The 23509-nt window shown below is 43.6% G+C and overlaps 1 protein-coding gene across 1 annotated transcript in view; it reads left to right on the top strand.

The window, feature by feature from the left end:
• PRICKLE3 (prickle planar cell polarity protein 3) overlaps positions 1–23509 on the top strand; it is a 106142-nt gene that overhangs the window by 28351 nt on the left and 54282 nt on the right. Inside the window, 1 exon segment of the mRNA XM_030194256.1 lies at positions 1280–1365. Within this exon segment, the coding sequence (XP_030050116.1) occupies positions 1280–1365 (86 nt within the window).

The raw sequence follows: 23509 nt of genomic DNA, 5'->3' as shown, positions 1-23509 counted from the left end.
TTGACTTTCAGCAAAGAAAATGCGGTATAACAAGCTTTGATTAAACTTAACTGCACAATACCTGTGACTCAAGTTGGCCTCCATGCAGGCTTCATGCTCTTCCAAGCCATGCAAGCAGATTTCTCTAGCAACTACAATAGCATAAAATCTCAATAGCCAGAATTTGCACAAAATTCCCCCGTCATGCAGAATTTAACATTTCTGCGCAGAATCTGCCCTCTCCCCCACCTTCCCACTCGCTGCTGCCCGGTCTACCTGAGCACAGCACGCCCTGGTGGTCTAGTGGCCTCTTCAGGAGCAGGAAAGACCCCACTCTTTCCTGCCCTGCTTCCGCTGCTGTCTTGCTGGTTCTGTGCTTTTTCAAAATGGCCGCAGAGATTTCAAGTGGTAATCTCGTGACCTGTCAGACCTCTTCAGTGGGTCTCCCTCATTCCTCCCTTGCTAGCTGGCGTAAGGTTTGCAGTGGTAGCAGCGCTCTTGTTTGACGCGCTTGCCTGCTGATCATGAGGGATGAATGCGGGAGACCCTTGTTTGTATGCATTTGCATGCAATTTGCATTCAGAGCCGGCAACAGCATTATTACACGCGCTCACCAGCGCTGATCATCAGGCAGGCGCAAACACAGGCGCTAGTATGGCACTATTGGCCTCTAGCGCCCATGTTTGGTTCTGATCATCGGCCCATCAGAGAGGAAAGGGGGATGACGGTTTTGGTCTGGGCGTGCCTGGCACATTAATAAGTTTATGAAAGGGGACTTGTCTTTTGAAAATCTTAGTGGGGGGACCACAGATTCCATCTCTTCCTCCTGCTCTCTCTCTGTTCCTCCCTCCCTTCCAATCTGTGTCTGCATCTCCATCTCCCTTTTCTTGCATCCTCCTTTCTTGTCCTGCCCTCTCCCTGTGTTTACTTCTTTTTCCTCCACCTTTATTTTCTTCGGGGTATTCTCTCTGGCTCTCCTTTGAGTGTTTGTTGGAGGGAAGGTCACGGCCCATGCATGCAGGATGTCTGTGTCAGCAGGATTCCCTGAGGTAATGTCTCACTTTGAAATATATCTTAGCAGTGGCAGAAAAAACGGGCGAGGGAGTTGTGAGGAGGTATACGTTGCCATGGGCACTGCTTGTAGGAGGGAAAGCTCAGAGAGACTCCAATAACTTCATGGGAATACCGAGTGTCTTTTCCGATCCCTGTGAGGGAAGGTTGCCCAGACTTCTTAGTCTCCCTGTCTTGCATGTCTTTTTGGCTGTCCTGGGTATTTCTGACTTTCTTTTTTGTTCTGCAGGCAGGAGAGGGCAAGGACCCTAACCAAGGGCAGCCGTGCACCACTTGTGGAGACCAGTGTCCTGGATTCCTGGTCCATGGATGGAGGTACAAGCTCATGATTTATTTATTTATTTGTTTGTTAACATTTATATCCGCTTAAACCTAAGTGGTTTACAATTTTAAAACATTTATAATCATTAACCTTACTAACACACAAACACAATTTTGCATTGCCGTAATTAAATTAAATAATTAATTTGTTCTATATCACCAAAGGCACAGTTCCACATATAACAGTACTCAAATATGAAAAGCCTAGGCAAAAATATATATTTTCAGTGCTCTTTAGAACTGCTGCAAGGATGTACTCATTTCCTGCCCTCCTCCAGTCCTGCATCCAACTCACACCTCTCTTCCACTCTCCTCCAGCTCTTGCACTATTGATCCCAGCTCCCAAACTCGTAACCCTCTGCCTTACTGCAGCAGCCCATCCTCAACCTCGCACCTCTTCCCATCCTATGTCTCAGCTCAGCTCTCTTATTAAGCTTTTCCCCATTCCTGTACTGCTGCACCTAACCCAGATCCCACACGTTTGCATTTACTTCTCTGTTCTAGTCCATTCATCAACTGACCTGCAAATTCAACTCTCAGCCTCCACCCCACACATTTTTGTCTCCTGTTCCCATCTCAAATCTCCTCATGCCTGCCCCATTGTACCCAGCCCAGTCTCATGAGTTTCACCCCATTCCATACTGGATTAGTCCAGTTTAGATCCATCAAACCCTGTATCTTGTTTCCAACTGTGGCTAATCCAGGTCACAAGTACTTGGCAGAATCCCAAAAAGTAGCAGATTCCATGCTACTGATCCCAGGGATAAGCAGTGGCTTTCAACCAATCAAATCTCCACACAGTTGGGGATATTACATCATACTAGTCAATGACATATTTAGTGTTAAACAATGTTTATTGAACAAATTAATAAAGTACAACATAACAACAGGAAACTGAGGTTGTTCAATATTTTCACCCCTTAATCCCTCCCCCCTCCCCTCTCCTCTCCCTTCTCCCCGTCAAAAGAACACCCCATACAATCCAGACTCAAATACTGAAGGGCTTGGACTCCTGTAACCCTCCAGAACACCTACAACATAATACTGTCCAATATATCTCCCCAACCTCCCACTTAAACTGATAACTAGTTTAAAGATAAAGAAAACCGAGAACCTTCAACCCAAGACTAAGCAGTGTAAGTACAAGGTGGGCTGAGACATCATTGCTCAAAGCCCACCTCTTCAATGTCGCCTTCGGCACCTAACCACTACACCTCTACTCAGGTAATCTAGATTGCCCCAACTTGACATTTCGTCCATTAGATTGTAAGCTCCTTTGAGCAGGGACCGTCCTTTGTTAATTTGTACAGCGCTGTGTAACCCTAGCAGCGCTCTAGAAATGTTAAGTAGTACTAGTAGTAGTAGTAGATAAAGCAAGAGAGGTACAAAGTAGCTCAGAACCTGCAAATCTACCACACCTCCTTGCTCCCTCCCCTTTCCTATTACAAATCCCCCTTAAACTTCAAAAACCGGAATAGACCTATGCTCCCATAGCTCCCATCATTATACAATAAGAGAAATCCCTCCTCATCTCCAAACCCCCTGTCTCCAGAATTCTTATTCCGATCCCCACTCCCCAATTTAACCCCACCTAAACAACAATAATTCTGTAGAAAACAATCCAAACCAAGGTCTGAGATTACAACTGTCTAGAGCAGTGATGGCGAACCTATGACACGCGTGTCAGTACTGACACGCGTAGTCATTTTCGGTGACACGCGGAGAAGCAGCGGAGTTCCTTGAGCGCGACCTCCCTCCCCCGGTGAAATCACCCCCCCCCCCCCCCCCCGGTGCATGTTTACCCGCTGGAGGGGGGTGCCGTGTGCGCTCCTATTGGCTCCCTCCCTGCTGCTCCCTCTGCCCCGGCTCCTGCACGGCCGTTAGGGGATCTTTGATCTCACTTCCGGCCGGCGGAGCAGAGAGCAGCGGAATGCCGTGGGGGACGCATCTCTGAGGGCCCTGTGATCACCATTACCCGCAACCATCATCCAATCTACTGTTCTGGGGTGTCGTGGATTTCTAATTGACCATCATTACTGAGATAGGTGAGGGGGAGGCTGGGAGAGGCGAGGGCATGTGCTATGGGTGCCGTTTCCCGCCATTAGAAATAGCGGCAGCCGTCTTAATTTACATAAGGTGGTCAGTTAGGCTAGTTAACCCCTAATTGCCTGCAGGGCTAACAGGCTATCTATAATTCTATCTTCTGTCACTGCCCCCCTGATGGAGAACCCAAAAAATAAAAAACCAAGGTTAAGTAAAGGAAGTGGTAGTAGCAGTAGCCGACCCTTTCAAGAGACATGGACCGAGATGTATGGCATTATAGAAAAAAATGGCAGATCATTTTGCGTTCTATGTACTGAAACGATAGTAAGCAGAACGTGGAATATAAATAGACATTTTGAAACTAATCATTCCCAGCTCTTGAAAAAAAGTGAGGATGAAAGGAAGGAATACATTTCCAGGCAGCTACACTTTTATAAGAGCCAATCTAATTCCATCCTTAAATTTGTAAAAGGTTCTACAAATTTAACATCTGCAAGTTTGAGCATTGCTCACTCCATAGCTCAGCATGGAAAAGCACTCAGTGAGGGAGAATTTATTAAAGAAACTCTCCTATGGACCATCCAGAAATAGAGGGGGTAAAATGGGGACCTGAAGGGTTTAAGATATCCGCATTTGCGGACGACCTGTTGGTTCATTTAACGCAACCAAAGAGCTCATTGGAGGCCCTATTAGAACTCTTTAGGGAATATGGGGATTTCGCCGGCTTTAAAATAAATTTTTCAAAATCATTAGCACTGGCCACAGATAATAAGGTAAGGCAGCTGTGGGGAACAGAGTTCCCGCTGCGATGGGCATCAGAGTCACTTAAATACTTGGGAGTACAGATTCCTAAAAAAACATCGGAAATACATCTGATGAATATTGGTCATAGGATTGCAGCTTTGAAGGATCGATTAGACGGATGGGGAGCCCTGCCACTTAATCTACATGGGAGAGTGCATCTATTTCGTATGGTGGAATTTCCACGATGGTTATATCTATTTCAGGTACTCCCTATACGATTACGGGCTAAAGACATAAATCAAATCGGTAAATATGTCAGGAAATTTATCTGGAGAGGAGCAAAGCCAAAACTCCCCTTGAAGTTAATGATGGGGTCATGGAGAGAGGGAGGCATTGGGCTACCAAACCTCCGCCGTTACAATCAGGCAAGTTTACTAAGGCACCTGGGTGATTGGTTACTAGACAGGCAAGACTACACTCCCCGTAACTTGGAGCAGGAATGTTTTAAACCATACCATTTATATTTCATGTTACAATGCCCAAGCCGACAACTCCCGCCATGGGCAAGCAATAGCATATTGGTAAGACCTCTGAGACAAATGTGGAGAGAGTTAAATGAGATCTGGGGGCTAGCAGCGGATGGGACAGACCTTCTACCGCTGCAGGGCAACCCACAGTTTTTACCAGGTACGGAGAACAAAATAATATGTAGGTGGGCAATGATGGGGATCACCAGATTAGAACATGTACTGGATTCTAAGGGACGACTATTGGAGCTTGGAGCCTTGGGGGTGGGTATAACTCAAAGCCATCAATTTGCGTATTACCAGATAGCACATTATGTCAGATCTCTAGAACAAGGGAAATTGAGTAGTGGGCATGGGCGCCAGATAAGGGCATTCTTTAGTTCTATACGAGGGGAGCGTTTATCGGTCTCTGGTTTACAAAAAGCATTGGGAGAGACGAACAGGAGTAAAGATACAGGCTATATTCTAGGGAAATGGGCCCAAGACCTAAAGCGTCCAAACCTGAAACTAGACTTTCAGAAACTATCTGCTAGGATTCCCACCATATCGAGAGATGCGGCTATGAGGGAATGTCAATACAGGATCTTACATAGGGCTTACATGTCCAAGCAGCAACTATCCAAATTCGGAGGAGGAGCTGATCCTTTGTGCACTAAGTGTGGGCAGAGGGAAGGCACATTATATCATTACCTTTGGGAGTGTTACAAGATCCAGAATTATTGGAGGCAAATTGTGGGATTTTTAGAGCGGATATTAAAGAATAAGATTCCACTTACTCCGCAGGGTCTCCTTTTGGATCAGTATGAGCTCTTTGTCTCGCACAGGGGGGGAACCCGGCAATTCATCAGGAAAGCCAGCCTGGTAGGCAAGAAACTGATCATGCAGGCCTGGGTACACTCTGATCCGCCGGAGTATTGGCATTGGAGAAATAGATTGTATGAATTACTGTTGATGGAGAGAAGAGAGGTGGGATCCTCCCCCAAGGGGAAGAAGGCATTCTTGAGGATCTGGGAACCCTATATCCAGTCCCTGGCACCCAGGGCGAGGAGTTATATTCTGAATCGACTATAAGCGGCTATGTCCTCATTTTTTTTTTTTTTTTTTTTTTTTTGGCATCAAGTCGTATCATAAGGTTGTAACAGAGTTTTCTTTAATATGCTGTAGTGCTGTATAAGCACTAGAGGAACATTGTTTGCTTCGCAGGATCACCAAGAAAATCTGTTGATCTTTATAATTATAAGGACGGGAGGGTGGGGGGAGGGGGGGGTCTAGGGATAAAAGAAGAAAATGAGTTGAAGTATGCGGAAGGATCACAAGTGTCCGTGGTATCAGAAAGGCCATCTGTCGAACATTAAGTAACAGGTTTCATACAATGAGACAATGAATAGATGAAACTTAATGACTTTCAAAGGAGACAAGATATGTGATCGTATATAACATGTTTATTGAGAATTCAACATTTGTAGCATATATTGTGTTTTCAAATGTTATTGGTTCTTTGTTGTATTCTTTATACACTTCAATAAAAAAGATTTAAAAATAAAGAAACTCTCCTAAGATGTGCACCAGTTCTATTTCACGATATGCAGAATAAAGATGCAATTATTAAGAGAATATCTGAGTTACCAGGAAATTTGGAGTGCCTGGATCCGATTACCAGACACTTTTAGCACCCTGAAAAATATAGCAATGGCTTTACTCACAATTTTTCCCTCTACATACTTTTGTGAAACCTTATTCTCAACGTTAAATAATATCAAAACCAACAAAAGAAACAGATTGAAAGATGAAGTTAGTAGCGCTTGCTTGGGCTTGAAGTGTACAAAATACCAACCTTCAATTGAAGATTTAGCCTATGAAATTCAGCAACAAAAAAGTCACTAATAGGCAGATTAGTTAAAGAATTCCCCCTCCCCCTCACTTATCTTAGTTCACGGCACCCCACACAAGTTAAATAATATCAAGACCAACAAAAGAAACCGACTGACAGATGAACAAAGAAGTCACTAAGCAGGTAAGTTAAATAATTAGGTTTTGGTTTATTAAATACAGTTATATATTACAATTATACATTTTTGTTATTTAAACTATAAATATCGCAAAATTATGTTTTTTTTCTCGAAGTGACACACCACCCGAGTTATGCTCGGTTTTTTGGCGAATTTTGACACACCAAGCTCAAAAGGTTGCCCATCACTGGTCTAGAGGGACCAGCCAAAATATTCACAATTGAACTCCATGCTCTCAGAGAAAGGGAACAAACATAGGGATTCCAAACCCACACGAAGCGCTTTCTATATGTAGGAATACCCCTTACCCATCGAGATTCCAAAACACAAAAATCATGCAGCCCACTCCTCCACTCCCAATATGAAGGTGACTCAGTTTGCAACGAGTGTTGAAGAACACATTTCAGTGTTATTACCTGAGATTTTTTGGATTAATAATTTGGGGCCCCTCTCCCGTATAGCTGATACCCTGTCCCATCCAAGGACCTGTCCCCATGGATGAAATATGATCATCTGACCAGTTATAGAAGAGAAGTAGCAAACAATAGTGGCCCAATAGGACCAAATTAATGGACAGCGCCATAGATCCCCCCCTAGAATGTCCGCATTTAATGCATTGAAAAAAAGTAGGATTTCCCATGTTAGTTAGTCAGTAAGGGGGAAAATACGCTCTATGAAGAACCCTATACCAACATTCTCTTATTCCAAATTAAAGGAGGTCTGGGAAATTTGTTTGATTTGGATTTGTCTCTGTTCAGTTTGAGTTTGAAAGTTTTTGCCCATTCTACGATGAGGTTCAATCCTTTTAGTTTGTCCTTTATGTTTGTGATATTGTTTTGGAAAGGTATGAAAATGATGACGTTTTTTTCTGAGTGGCGCCATCATTACATTGAACAGTATTGGTAATTTTGACGATCCCTGTGCTACCCCGCACTAAGAGAACCATGAGGCTGATGTTTGGTTGGATATCTTTACAATGTAGGAGCTGGTCATTAGGAAGCCATTGAACTGTGTTGCCACTGCACCACAGATTCTTATGTTGTCGAGTAGTATCATTAGTGTAGCTTAGTCTACTAGATCGAACGCACTTGACATGTTGAATTGCAGTAGTCCTTGGCACATTATGCTTCTGAATTTCGTTATCATGGTGGTTATGACCGTCTCAGTGCTGTGTTGTGGTCTAAAACCTAATTGGGATTTATGAAGAATTGAGAATTTTGTCAAGCATTCCGTTAATTGCTGTGTTATTAGACCTTCCATCATTTTGGTCAGTAGTGGTATTGAGGCTACTGGTGTAGGAATGGATCCTAAGGAGCTTAGCCGAGATTGGGTGGCAGAACCGGTGGCGGGAGGTAGGGATAGTGCTGAGCAGACTTATACGGTCTGTGCCAGAGCCAGTGGTGGGAGGCGGGGCTGGTGGTTGGGAGGCGGGGATAGTGCTGGGCAGACTTACACGGTCTGTGCCCTGAAAAGGACAGGTACAAATCAAGGTAAGGTATACACAAAAAGTAGCACATATGAGTTTATCTTGTAGGGCAGACTGGATGGACCATGCAGGTCTTTTTCTATGTTACTATGTATAATTTGCGATATCACTGATCTTGCTGGTAGTGTTTTTGGGGATAGGTGTGAGTACTATCAGGCTTATTTTCGAAAGAGATCACCGGCGATCTTCCGACACAAATCGGGAGATGGCCAGCCATCTCCTAAAAGCAGCCAAATCGGGATAATCGAAAGCCGATTTTTGGACACACTCGCCGGCATTCCGTTGCGGAGGTGGCCAAACTTCAAGGGGGCGTGTCGGCAGGGGAGCGAAGGCGGGATGTGGGCATGCTTATGAGATGGCCAGCTTCAGCTGATAATGGAAAAAAGAAAACAGGCGATGACGAGCATTTAGCCGGTTTTACTTGGTCTATTTATTTTCACGACCAAGTCTCAAAAAGGTGCCCAAACTGACCAGATGTCCACCGGAAGGAATCGGGGATGACCTCCCCATACTCCCCCAGTGGTCACCAACCTCCTCCCACCCAAAAAAAAAAAACTTTAAACCATTTTTTTGCCAGCCTCTATGCTAGCCAGCTCCATGACAGCAGTATGCAGGTCCCTGGAGCAGATTTAAAGCCAGGTGCACTAAACTGCACGGAAGAGTCCTTCCCTTACCCAATCCCTTAGTGAATCGGTAAGGGAAGGGCATGCATGAAGGAAATTGCATGCAAATGAGCTGCTCATTTGCACGCAAATTTCCTTCCCTAGGAGGGGAAGCCAGTCGGCCAGCTCGTTAAAAAAAAAGGATCTTGCTGATCAGTTATGTTATGACTTACTTGTTCTGGAGTGCTGTATTTTGTGATACTGTTTTGAGAAATGTTCAATAAAGACTTCATACAAATTAAAAAAGTCCCTGCCATGCATTTTCCCTTGATGGCACTTCCCTTCCCTTAATGGCTGTCATTCTCTTTCTCCTTGCACTTCCCTTAATGGCCGTCTTTCTCACCGAACGCCGAAATCAAAACTGTTTTTGCTCATAGCTTTTTTAGTAGTAACAGTGGGATTTGAACTGGCCACCTCTGCATTACAAGACCAGTGATGTAACCACTTGGCCACAGCTCCACTTAGTTGGATGTCCCTCCCTTTTGATTATACCCCTTCAGGTCTCTCTCAGCCAATCACAGCATGTTTAGCTGTCTGTGAGTGGCTCTCTACTGAAATGTGAATGCGCATTAAGGTACAGAGTTAGGGAGGTGTTCTGAGACAGGAGGAAAGACATGCCAGAGATGCGGGACCCCTAGTGCGGGGCCCTGTGTGACCATCCCTGTCGCCCCTGCCTAAGACCAGCCCTGAGAACTGAAAATGACTGTGAAGCACTGTTTAAAACTTTGAAGCAAAAGCCAAGCAAATTACTTACATGCTCCTTCCTCTGGGTTCTTCACCGTCACGATTTTATACAGTAAAGCGAATGTCTTGGGACCCAAACAATCTCAACCTATTCTCAAACTTTAAATGGGTAAGAAGCCTGGCTCGCTGGCTTGGAGTCGGGCGTGGAATGCGAGCACCCAGTGGGCCACTTTTGGTAAGCAGAACTGGCACTGCGGGATGAACCGAACTTGTTATCTATTGTACCAAATGTGGTGACGTTTGTAAGCTTTTGCTCCTTTTCATTTTAAGCTGGTTTTTAACTGTTACTTTTATTTATGTATACTTTTTAGTTATCCTATTTTTTCATGTGGTCATTTATTTATACAGTTAAGGAGTCATTTCCAAATGAGACATGGTTTTAAGTTCTTATGTAAGTCTCTCAGTTTTGTATTTGGTTTTACATATATTTATGTATGTGTTTTTGTTGAATTTTTTAGTAACTTAACCCCTGATACAGCCATTTCAAGGCAAAACATAGCCATGTTGGGCACAGATGTGTAAATCTCTGGGAGCCTTTGGATTTTATATAAAGATAGTTTATCCTCTTATTATGTCTGCCTCGTGCTTTTATCCTCCTGTCTCCTCAAGGACAAACTCCAGTAATTGAGAAGCACAGCAGTAATTAGATGGTTGCACCAATAATTGAGAAGCAAAGCCAGTGCTGGGCAGACTTCTACAGTCTGTGTCCTAATCATGGCTGGACCAGGGGCATAGCCAGACCTTGCGGTGGGAGGGGGCCGGAGCCTGAGGTGGGGGGGGGCACATTTTGGTCTGCCACGCTGCCGCTCCCCACCCACTGCCACAGCGAATACCTTGGCTGACGGGGGTCCCCAACCCCCGCCAGCTGAAGCGTTGTCCAGCGCCAGTCCGGCTCCGCCATGTTGCCTGCCCTACTCTGTCTTCCCCTCATGTTCTGTACGCTCCTTTTAGTGAAATTGAGCATGCTCAGTTTCACTAAAAGGAGCGTGCCGAATGTGAGGGGAAGACAGAGCAGGGCAGGCAACGAGGCGGCGCCGGAGACCGGTGCTGGATAACACTTCAGCTGGCAGGGGTTGGGGACCCCTGGCAGCAAAACCAGAGGCCCACAGGAAATTTGGGGGGGGCAGGCCCCCGTGGCCTCACATAGCTACGCCACTGGGCTGGACAGATAGGCTAGTGCCAGGCAGACTTCTACGCCCTGTGCTACCCGATCGTGCCTGGAGAGATCTGGATGGGCTGGAATGGGCTTTGATGACAGCTTCAGTAGTTGGAGAATAAGGCTAGTGCCGGGCAGACTCCTATGGTCTATGCCTAGAAAATGGCAAAGACAAATCAAGATCAAGTATGCATATGTACTATCACATCATATCCTATTCTGTGAGTTTATCTTGTTGTGCAGACTGGATGAACTGTAAAGGTCTTTATCTGCCGTCATCTACTATGTTACTATCAGGCTCATTTTCAAAAGAGAAGGACGTCCATCTTTTGACATAAAACAGAAGATGGACATCCTTCTCACAAAGACGTCCAAATCGGTATAATCGAAACCCGATTTTGGACGTCTCCAACTGCAGTCCGTCGCAAGGACGTCCAAATTTCAAGGGGGCGTATCAGAGGCATAATCGAAAAAAGCAAGGACGTCTCTGACGAACACTGGGATGTTTTCACCCGGACATGGTTTTTTTACGAATAAGGCACAAAAAGGTGACCGAAATGACCAGATGACCACTGAGAGAATCAGGGATGACCTCCTGTTACTCCCCCAGTGGTCACTAACCCCCTCCCACCCTCAAAAAACATCTTTAAAAATATTTTGTGCCAGCCTCTATGCCAGCCAGGCCCATGACAACACATGAAGGTCCCAGGAGCAGTTTTAGTGGATACTGCAGTGCACTTCAGACAGGCAGACCCAGGCCCATACCCCCCCTACCTGTTACATTTGTGGAGGAAACAGCGAGCTCTCCAAAACCCACCAGAAACCCACTGTACCAATATATAGGTGCCCCCCCTTCACCCGTAAGGGCTATGGTAGTGGTGTACAGTTGTGGGTAGTGGGTTTTGGGGGGCTCAGCACCCAAGGTAAGGGAGCTATGTACCTGGGAGCAATTTTTGAAGTCCACTGCAGTGCCCCCTAGGGTGCCCGGTTGGTGTCCTGGCATGTCAGGGGGACCAGTGCACTACAAATGCTGGCTCCTTCCACGTCCAAATGGCTTGCATTTGGACGTTTTTGACATGGACATCTTTGGTTTCGAAATCGCCGAAAGTCAGAAACGTCCAGATCCAAGGACATCCAAATTTAAGGATTTGGACGTCTCTGACAGTATTTTCGAAACAAAAGATGGACGTCCATCTTTTTTCGAAAATACGGGTTTCCCTGCCCCTGGATTTCGACGTTTTGCAAAGACATCCAAAATCACAACTTGGACGTTTCTTTCGAAAATGCCCCTCCTCTGGGCTCATTTTCAGAGCACTTAGACTTACAAAGTGCTTTGAAAATATGTATGTTGCTATTTATCTACAACACTTGAGGTCCTAATACCTTGAAGTAACTTATTGCAAAATTGTTGGCCACTGTTGGTTGTGGGACTGTCTAGGAACCTTTAAAGATAAGTTTCCCTTTTGTGCTGTATTTTTACTGTTTTTGAAGTTGGTGGATCTTGTGTCTGCTTTTGAGGAGATTCTTTGCCGATTAAGTAAACATTTAAGTCAGTTCAGTTTGCCTAATGAGCACCTGAAACATTATAACTGACGTTCTGAGGATTTTTTCTCCTCATAGCAAAAAGAATGCAACAGCAATAATAAAAGCAAAGAAAATGTAAACACAAGTAACATATTAATATTTAAATATGTCATTGAGTAGTATGACATAATGATGATATAGGTGAAAATACGAAGAAGGATGAGATCCCCATGGGAAGTGACAAAAGAAGAAACAAAACTGTGGAAAGACACTAAAAGAATATAGCTATTTTCGTTCTTGAAGAGTGTCTTTCTACTGTTTTGTTTGTTTTTGTAATGATGATATATCCCCAACTGTGTGGAGATTTGATTGCTTGATTTGTTATAGTATCTTCACTCCTTCTTTTGTTGGATACATAAGCAGTGGCTTTCCCCAGGTCTGCCTTAACAGTTTATAGAGTTTTCCTTCAATAACTTGTCCAAACCTTTTTTAAATCCAGCTACCTACACTAATGGTGGAATTCATCAAGCAGCGTTATGGCCTTAACACATGCTAACGTACATTTAGGGCCTCTATTACTAAGTTGAAGTAAAAGGGGCCCTGTGCTAGTGGCAGCGTGAGTTTTTCCCACACGCAGTCTCCTATTCATGTTTGTGCAGCGCTATGTACGCTTTGTAGCGCTATAAAAATGCTAAATAGTAGTAGTAGTAGTAGCGGGTATAAAGGTAGAAAAAAGAAATGGCCATGCGGTAAGTTCGCACTTGCTGTGTGGCCATTTCATGGGGAGCACTTACTGCCACCCATTGAGGTTGCGATAAGGTCTCCCGTGCTAACCTAGCAGTAACCCCCTGTGGTGATAATTTTTGAAAAATTCCGGAAGGGCCCCTAAGGGTATGGAATGGGCTTTTAGCATTTAGGGCTAGATTCTCTATATCAGACCTAAGAAATTGGTGCGAAAAAAAAATACACCTAGGCGCAGTTTATAGAATACACCTAGCGCCCATCTGCATGACTAAATTTAGTTGCAGTCAGTTACACCAAGTAAAATTAGGTGTAAATGTCGATGCCTACATTAGGCGTGGACCGGGGTATTCTATAACAATGTGCATAAGTTTTAGAAACGCCCACAACCCACCGATTTGACGCCCATGGCCATGCCTCCTTTTCAGCTGTTCGCCTGACTATTTACACGCATTACTTTACAGAATACGCTTAGACAGTTGTGTGCGTAAGTTCTAATTAATGCCAGTTAGTGTCAGTAATTGCTTGTTAATTAGCAATTATCAGCACTGATTGACTTGTTAAATTAATTTGTAAGTGCAAATCCAGAATATGACCGGATTTGCACATGCAACTTAAGTTGCGCTATATAGAATCCAGGGGTTAACGTGCTCTAATTCCTTTAATGAGTATTAAGGCTGTAACACCGCTTAATGAATTCCCCCCCAAATTGCTGTTATCACATCCTTTAACAACAAATTCCAGAACTTAACTATGTATCAAGTGAAAAATATTTTCTCCAATTTGTTTTAAATATACTACTGTACTTTATAACTTCCTGGAATGTCCCATACTCATACTTTTTTAAAGAGTAAACAATTGATTCATGTTTACCCATTCCAATCTACTCAGGATTCTGTAGACTTCTATCATACCCCCCCCCCCCCCCCCCTCAGCCATCTCTTTTCTAAACTGAAGAGCCCTAACCTCTTTAGCCTTTCCTCATATGGGAGGAGCTCATCCCCTTTACCATTTTGGTTAGCCTACTCTATATCTTTTTTGAAATGAAGCCATATTCAAAGTACAGTCGCACAATGGACCTATATGGAGGCATTATGATATTCTCTGTTCCTTTCCTATTAATTCCTAACATACTTTCTGTGTATTATCCACGATGATGCCTAGATCCTTTTCATGGGTGGTAACTCCTAGAGTGGAACTAGCATCACAATTTATTTTTGATTTAGCAATTTTGAATACTTGGGTGTCATCTGCAGCATTGATTGCCTCACTCATTATCATTTACGGATCATTTATAGATATGTTAAAAAGCACCATCTGTTTCCTATTTTTGAACCAGTTCCCATTCTACTACAAAACATTTGGACTTCCTTGTGAGTCTCTCATGAGACTTTATCAAATGCCTTCTGAAGATCCAGATATGGCCTGTAATTTAGAAGCATCTCATCATGTAAATAGCATCATATACACATGTAGATCGCATGCACATGGGAGTGGCAATTTAAGAAAGCCTCTGTTTACATGTGGAGATCTACACCATGCAGAGATTTCAGGGATTTGGTGGGGCAAACAATAATATACATATGTATTTCCCATTTTACAAAGTGAATACACGTGAATGGAAAAAATGTCCCTGTTGGATTTTACACCAACCCAGAGACAGACATAGGATTTTAAAAAGTGCTCAATTTGGGCAGGGCTTTATATGAGGGATTATGGGAGTCATTCTTCTTAATTCTCCACTATTTATTTATTTCTACCGCCAAAATAACACCAAATTAAAATTTCAACCTCACTACTTAATTAGCAGCATTTAAAGATGTAGGTTTGTAAAATAGCAACAAAGACCCAAACCAGCAGGAGTGAAACAAAGAATTCACTTTCCTCACAGGCTCCTTGCTTCAAATGTAACTGAAAGATTTTATTAGGAGTTTTTGCTTCTATGGCAAGTTTTTTTTTTCAAATTCTCTTTTTGCTTTCCTTATCAATGCTTTACATTTAACTTGCCAGTGCTTATGCTGTTTCCTATTTTATTCATTTGGAGCTGCTTTCCATTTTTTGAAAAATTTTCTTTTGACTATAATAGCCTCCTTCATTTTATCTTCTAACCAAGCTGGCAGTTGTTTGACCTTTCTTCTACCTATTTTGATGCTTGAAAATATGTCTTAACCTTTACAGCTGCATTTTGTTTCTGTTTTCCTCATTTTATCATAGTCCCTCTTTTAAAATTAAATTCTAATGTAATTCTTCTCCACTTATGTTGAATTTGATTATGCTATGATCACTGTAGCAAAGTGGCCCCACCGTCATTACCTCTTACACCAATTCTTGCATTCAACTTAGAACTAGATCTAAAATAGCTCACCCTCTCTTCAGTTCCTTAACCAGCTGTTCCCTGAAGTGGTCATTTTTGTTAGCTTTTCATTGTCTGTTCATTCTGGCCATGCAGATGGTAGGTTACCCCATCACTATACTCTTCCACATCACACATGGAGTTTCTATCCGTAAAGATTTCACAGTGCATTTTGTTTCTTGAAGATCTTTTATCCTGTTTGACTTTCTACTATACTTAATATGTAGTGCACTCCAAGCCATGCATTTGAGCAACTGTTGACTTTCCCCTGTATTCTAGTTTAAAGGCTGCTCTAGCTCCTTTATTGAAGTTAGTTCCAGCAGCCAGATGGACCCTGGTTAAACTAGCTCCCACCCTCTCTGAATAGGTCCTCTTCCCCAAAAATGTTGCCCAGTTCCTAACAAATCTAAATCCATCTTCCCTGCACCAACTTTGAATAACTTTCTTGAGTGCTGATGCCTAAAGCAGACCCTACCATCAGATAACTATGATTTGGATTATTCGTCCCAATGTGCATCACTTTGCATTTGTCTACATTAAAATTTCATCTGCCATTTGGATGCCCAGTCTTCCAGTTTCCTATGGTCTACCTGCAATTCTTCACAATCTGCATGTGTTTTGACAACTTTGAACAGTTTCATGTCGTCTGCAAATTTAATCACCTCACTCATTCTGATTTCCGTGAATCAGGGGTTGAAGGCTGTTGGGAAGCTACAGGAAGCTTCCCCTTCCGCTTAGGCATCTCGCAGGTAAGAAAAATGGCACAATACTTACTGAAAGAACAAACAATGCGGGAGCAGAAATTGTGAGCATCTACTGCTGTGCCATCTTGGATCTCGTCAGTTCATCTCTCCTTAACCATATATGTGTCTGGTTTGAACCACAAATTGGTTCTGGAGTATTACCTCTGTGTGGCAGGAAGTGATCCTGTAACTAATATCTGCTCTCCAGGCAATGAAGTATCCTCTTGCACAGAGAATGGGCATCCAAGGGCTTGTGTTTAGGAAGTAAGAATTAAGATGGCAATGCAATTGACGATTTGATCATTTGGAATGTAGATAGCTGATGCAAGTCAGGACTGCCTAGTAACCTGATTGCCTGGAGCAAAGGTGGCAGACCTCAAGCATCACCTAGATAGGATTTTAGACTGTGCTGGGGATGGGTCACGAGGCATATTTTCAAAGTTCGACATGTGGGATAACAGGGAGCCTTTCTGACAATGCTACTGTGGCGGTTCGGATTTCAAGTTTCTAGTGAAAGACTAAATTTTAGTTCCAGAACCTCCCTTTTACACCTTTCTGTGATTTTTTTTTTACCTTTTGTGCTCATTTTCAAAGCACTTAGCCTTTCAAAGTTCCATAGAAAATATGCCTCGTGACCCATCCCCAGCACAGTCTAAAATCCTATCTAGGTGATGCTTGAGGTCAAAGAAGAGCTTCCAAAATTATAGATGTACATAAGTATTGCCATATTGGGATAGGCCAAAGGTGCATCACCCCAGCATCCTGTTTCCAACAGTATCCAATCCAGGTCACAATACCTGGCAAGATCCCAAAAAAGTACAATACATTTTATGCTGCTTATCCTAGAAATAAGCAGTGGATTTTCCCCAAGTCCATTTTAATAATGGTCTATGGACAGTTCCTTTAGGAAGCTGTCCAAACCTTTTTTAAACCCCATTAAGCTAACCGCTTTTACTGCATTCTCTGACAACGAATTCCAGAGTTTAATTACACGAGTGAAGAAAACTTTTCTCCAATTCATTTTAAATTTACTACTTTGTAGCTTCATTGCATGCCTCCTAGTCCTAGTATTTTTGGAAAGAGTTAACAAGCGATTCACGTCTACCAGTTCCACTCCACTCATTATTTTATAGGCCTCTGTCTTATCTCCCCTCAGCTGTCTTTTATCCAAGCTGAAGAGCCCGAGCCAATTTAGCCTTTCCTCATAGGGAAGTCATCCCATCCCCTTTATAATTTTCATTGCCCTTCTCTGTACCATTCCTGATTCCACTATAAGATGCAGTTACCAGACTTGAATACAATATTCGAGGTGCAGTCACACCATGCAGTGAAACTAAGGCATTATAATGTCCTCGTTTTTGTTTTCCATTTGCTTTCTTAGCCGCCACCGCACACTGAGCATAGGGTTTCAACCAGTGGTGTGCTGGAGCCGGCTCACTCCAGCTCGCAAGGGCCGGTAGTTAAAATTTCTACCGACTTGCGAGCCGGTTGTTAAAAATCGCGAGCCGGCTCTGGCTTTCCTCCCTCCCTCCTCCCTCCCTCCGGATCCAGTCCCTCACCGACTCCTGGCTTGTCCTATTAATTCTTCGGGGCAGGCAGTCTTGCCTGCCCGCTGCCAGCTGACTCTCCCCCGCTGCCGATTTGTGCTTTAAAAATGGCCGCCGAGACTTCCAGAGGCGGCCTCGCGAGACTTATGCTGAAGTCTCGGCGGCCATTTTGAATCACGAACCGGCAGCAGGGGAGAGTCAGCTGGTAGCGTGCAGGCAAGACTGCCTGCCTGCCCCGAAGAATTAAAAGGACAAGCCAGGAGTCGGTGAGGGACCGGATCCGGAGGGAGGGAGGAGAATTCGCTGAACTCGGGAGGGGGGTGGCACTGTGTGGAGCATTCATTCTCAGGTGGAAGACAGGCGTCAGGGCACTCCCGTGAGTCTACTTGGTGCAACGCTTAAGCTTCCTGTGCTGGTAGTATCTTAAAACAGAAGATATAAGGATGAACACATTTAACATCTTTTACAGCATTCCAAAAATCAAAACCGTTAAAGGGGCCAGTGCAGTGTCACACACTAACAGTCAAAATGCTATATAGGGACAAATAATAAAAACTGCCGATAGTAATTATGTACAGTTAATTTGGTGATAGCCAGAAGCATTTTCTCCTGCTTCTAGATTCATGGGAAATAAATGCCTGTAGGTATTCACCTCCCTCATGCATTTAACTTATTCCTATACCTTCCATGCAGCCCAGAAATGACCATTCATAAACAATAGCCGCTTGCATAACCAGTCAGGCAGCTTTGTACACAATAGTTGCTCTCTTGATTGGCTGTTGCTTTTGGGCACTGAACAACTGCATGCAAGCAACATTGCATAAAATGTGCTTTCCTTTTCTTTGTTTCCTGTTAATTCTCCCTCCCCCTTCCTTCAGTTAATTTCTCTGGACAGTAATTTGGGCTTTCTGACCAGCTCCACTGAATTAAGGAGACAATGTTGATGTCATCTTAGCTGTGCACTCCTTTTCTTCTCCTGTCTCAGATCATAGTCTTCAGTTTAGGCATTTCCTTGCTCCCTGGCCTTTTCCTTTCCCGTGTCTGTCACCTACCTACCAGTCAAACCAATGCTTGGGAAAATTCTTCAACTTCTCCCATTCTGCTTTACCCTCCTGTCTCTAGAAAGAGTTGTCACATGGGATTACCATATATTGTCCTCCGTGTAACACTTTGTGCCCCTGGTGTCTGTGATATTCCTTCTTGTCTAGGAATGCATATTTAGAGGGCTTGATAAATTCTGGGCGCTAGGTCATCATGACACCTAGAAATTGGACCCTGCAACCTGGGATTTCATGTCTCTAGTCCTGGCTGCCTCCCTTGCAAAACAGGCTTTCCTACCATCTGCATCACACCACTGAGCTCTCAATGAATTCAAGAGGTGCTTTCTGCACCACAAATACACTGAAAGCTCAGCAGAGGCACAGTGCAGATGCAAAGCACATCCATATGAAGGATGCAGAAGCAGCTTAGCCATACTGAAGAAAGTAAGGCATTGTATGGAATGGCCTCCCAGTGAAGGTGGTAGAGGTAAAAGCTGTAACAATTCAAGAAAACATATGATAAGCTCTCATGGCAGGGGAGAGAAGGGAGTCACTGGGCATGGATGGATAGAGGGCAGGGGGAGAGAGAAGAAATGCTGGACATGGATGGAGGGGAGGGAAGAGTGAGGAAGGAGATGAGATGAGGGGAAAGGAAGAGAGGAGAAAAACTGCACATGGATGAAGAAAATAGGCAGAAGCTGAGGACCAGAAATGAAGAAGAAAGGAGGAAAGGAAAGAAATAAATAAATGGAAAGGAAGCCCTGGAAACGGAGTTAAGAGGACAGATAGCAACAGAATCGGATACTGGGCCAGCATGATCAGAAAAACAGTCACCAGACAACAAAGGTAGAAAAAAATCATTTTATTTTCATTATAGTGTTTGGAATATGTTCACTTTGAGAATCAGGTGCTCAACATTAAAAGTTTATATTTATTTACTTATTTATGGCATTTTATCCCACATTAAACATGAATTAGATTGGAACCTGGGATCATTTAATTTTTTTTTTCCTGGAGAGAGTAATGCATTGCCCCCCCCCCCCCCCCCCCGGCTATAGCCAGCTCTGCAATTTTGGGGGGTGCAGAGGTGGACGGGGGGGGGGGCGCAGAGATGGATGGGGGGGGGGCGCCGAGGTGGACCGGGGAGAGAGCCTGTTGTTAAAAATTTACCAGCACACCACTGGTTTCAACGTATCAGCAATGACAATGCCTAGATCCCTTTCCTGGTCGGTGACTCCTAATGTGGAACCTAGCATTGCATAGCTATAATTTGGGGTCCTGTTTCCCATGTGCATCATTTTGCACTTGCTCACATTAAACGTCATCTGCCATTTAGATGCCCAGTCTCATAATGTCCTCTTGTAATTTCTCACAATCCTCTTGCAATTTAACAACTTTGAATAACTTTGTGTCATCAGCAAATTTAATTACCTCACTACTTACTCCCATCTCTAAATCATTTATAAATATGTTAAAAAGCAGCGGTCCCAGCACAGACTCATGAGGAGCCCCACTATCTACCCTTCTCCATTGAGAATACTGATCATTTAACCCTGCTCTCTGTTTTCTGTATTTTTACCAGTTTTTAATCCATAATAGGTCACTACCTCCTATCCCATTACTTTCCAATTTCTTCTGGAGTCTTTCTGAGGTGCTTTGTCAAAGACCTTTTGAAATTCCAGATACACAGTATCGACCGGCTCACTTTTATCCACATGTTTGTTCACCCCTTCAAAGAAATGAAATAGATTGGTGAGGCAAAATTTCCCTTCACTAAATCCATGTTGGCTTTGTCTCATTAATTCATGCTTTTGAATATGCTCTGTAACTTTGTTCTTTATAATAGTCTCTACCATTTTGCCCGGCACTGACGTCAAGCTCACTGGTCTATAATTTCCCAGATCTCCTCTGGAACCTTTTTAAAAAATCAGCATTACATTGGCCACCCTCCAATCTTCCGATACCGTGCTTGATTTTAAAGATAAATTACATATTTCTAACAATAGCTCCGCAAGTTCATTTTTCAATTCTATCAGTACTCTGGGATGAATACCATCCGGTCCAGGAGATTTTCTACACTTCAATTTGTCAAATTGCGCCATTACATCCTCCAGGAGAAATTTCATTCAGTTTTTTTGACGTCAGCTTTGAATACCATATCTGGCACTGGTATCTCTCCCAAATCTTCCTCGGTGAAGACCGAAGCAAAGAATTCATTTAATCTCTCCACTATGGCTTTGTCTTCCCTGATTGCCCCTTTTACTCCTCGGTGATCTAGCAGTCCAACTGATTCTTTTGCCGGCCTCTTGGCAGTGGCATAGCCAGACTTGACATTTTGGGTGGGCCCAGAGTTAATATGGGTGGGCACTATGTATATAGGTATGAGTAGTGTTTCTTGGGATACTACAAAATAAGGCCTTAGAATGCACTTGATGATGGATTTCTAAGTAGTCTGCCTAACAGCTGCATCAGCGTAAACCACATACATAACAGAAAAAACAATATTTTAAAATATAATTACATTTTCCCATATCTTAAAATTGACCAGACATAAGTCTACTACAGTGGCAAACCTCTCAACACACGACAGGATCTTGCAATATAAATACATAGGAAAGATGTATTCAAATTCTGGTAGCACCTCAATAATAGCAATACAAAATCCCTTAACTGTGAGGTACTTTGTGAAGTAACACTAAATCCTGCAAAGAAACTTCTTAGAGCCTATGTTGCAAATCTCAACACCAATTCTGAACACGAATACCAATAACAGTACTTTTATAAATGCAGCAGTGCATATACATAACAGCAGTACACTTCCCATTGGAAAAGTCAGACAAGTCAGACTCATACAACCCGACACAAACTACATGCCAGCAGAATCTCTCACCTTGGTCACATACAGAGCATATACCAACTCTCATCAATTACAGAATAGAGGACTAAACATTAGCAATTGTCCTGTAGACTGGCATCAGTCCATCCCTGCCCTTCAGCCTGGCATCGGCTTTTCCCTTCCCTACCCCACCATCCATCTCCATAGCCCAGCATCAGCCCTTCCTTTCTCTACCTTACCCTCTTCCCCATTTTTCCCCGTAGCACTGTATCAGCCCTTCCCAATCATTCATCCCATAGATAAGCCCTACCCTAGCCCCCCACCCTGCCCTTTAGCCTAGCATCAACCTTGTCCTACCCCCTACCCATCCTCCCATGGTCTGGGATCTCTTCTCCCAACCATGAAGGACACCAGCATTAAATATAAGACCTTTTTTTTATGTCCTGGGCACTGCAGAGCCCACCTCCACCCAGAAACCTGCCTATATTAAATTTAAAACATTTTTTTAAAAATTTGTAACCCGGGCACTGCAGAGAACATCCCCCAAAAACCCATCAACACGAAAAATATACAACCTTTTTTAGATTATAACCTGAGCATTATAACAAATTTATTTTTGGTGGGCTTCTGGGTGGGGGTGGGCTCTTCACTGCCTAGTGAAAAAAAGTATATTTAATTATTAAATATGCCTTTTTTTTTTTAACCTAGGCAGTGAAGAGCACACCCCCACCCACCATTACACTGTACACGATGTTAACATTTTTTAAAAAATATTTATTTTACCTGGCCTGGGCAGCTGGGCTTCGTTGGTGGTGGCAGACTCAGAGCGCAATCATTGTGCTCTGCTCCATGTGTGGTGTTGTGGGGCCACGGGGGAGTGCTGAGGCCTGGGAGGAATCAACAAAAAGGCTGATCTTCATTCAAATTGTGGCAAACGATTTTTGCAAACGATATTTGGGAGCATCTTTCTTGTAATGCAATCGGTGACACTTAGTCTTGTTTCCTAGTGCCCCCCTTCCCCCCAAAACACACACTCTGTTACGTGCAACCCCCCCCCCCCCCCCTGACCTTTCCTATGCTAAGTATTTTCCCAGCTGAACTTTCCCAGGTCCCAGGGAAGCCATGGTGTGACCTGGATGGGAGTTTAGGCAGGGGCACATCAGGAGCAAGTTCCCCTCTATGCTATGGCATTACCTCATTTTATCATAGTCTCCTTTTTGAAAGTTAAATGCTAAAGTGTTGGATTTGCTGTGCATACTTACTCCAAAACCGATATCAAATCTGATCATATTATGATCACGGTTATCAAGCAACCCCAGCACCATTACCTCCTGCACCAGATCATGTGCTCCACTAAGGACTAGGTCTAGATTTTTTCCTTCTCTTGTTGGCTCCTGTACCAGCTTCTCCATAAAGCAGTCCTTGATTTCGTCAAGGAATTTTACCTCCCTAGCATGCCCTGATGTTACATTTACCCAGTCAATATCGGGGTAATTGAAATCACCCATTGTAATTATGTTCCACGGTTTGTTAGCCTCCCTAATTTCAGATAACATTTCTACATCCGTCTGTTCATCCTGGCCAGGTGGACGGTAGTACACTCCTATCACTATCCTTTTCCCCTTTACATAGGGATTCCAAGATGTGTTTTTTTTTCCTGCCAAATTTTCAATCTATGGAACTGCTCCCTTCTGAGGAAAGGCTAAAGAGTTTAGGTCTCTTCGGCTTAGAAAAGAAACGGCTGAGGGGAGATATGATTTAGGTCTACAAAATCCTGAGTGGAGTGGAATAGGTGGAGGTGAATCATTTTTTCTCGCATGCTGGACAGGGCTCACCATTCCTCCCCAATGATCTGCAAACCCTAACGCCTCTTCCTTCAACGCTGCAAAATGGTGGCACCCAGCCCTGCCCAATGGATCCTGGGGATGTGCTGGGCAGGGCTACACACCATATAAGGGAGAAACTCCCTGAACCTAGGAGGGG

The sequence above is a fragment of the Microcaecilia unicolor genome, chromosome 2 (assembly GCF_901765095.1).
Source record: "Microcaecilia unicolor chromosome 2, aMicUni1.1, whole genome shotgun sequence".
Classification (NCBI taxonomy): domain Eukaryota; kingdom Metazoa; phylum Chordata; class Amphibia; order Gymnophiona; family Siphonopidae; genus Microcaecilia; species Microcaecilia unicolor.
Note: the sequence above shows the minus strand (reverse complement) of the source record. Positions and strands in the feature narration are given on the sequence as shown.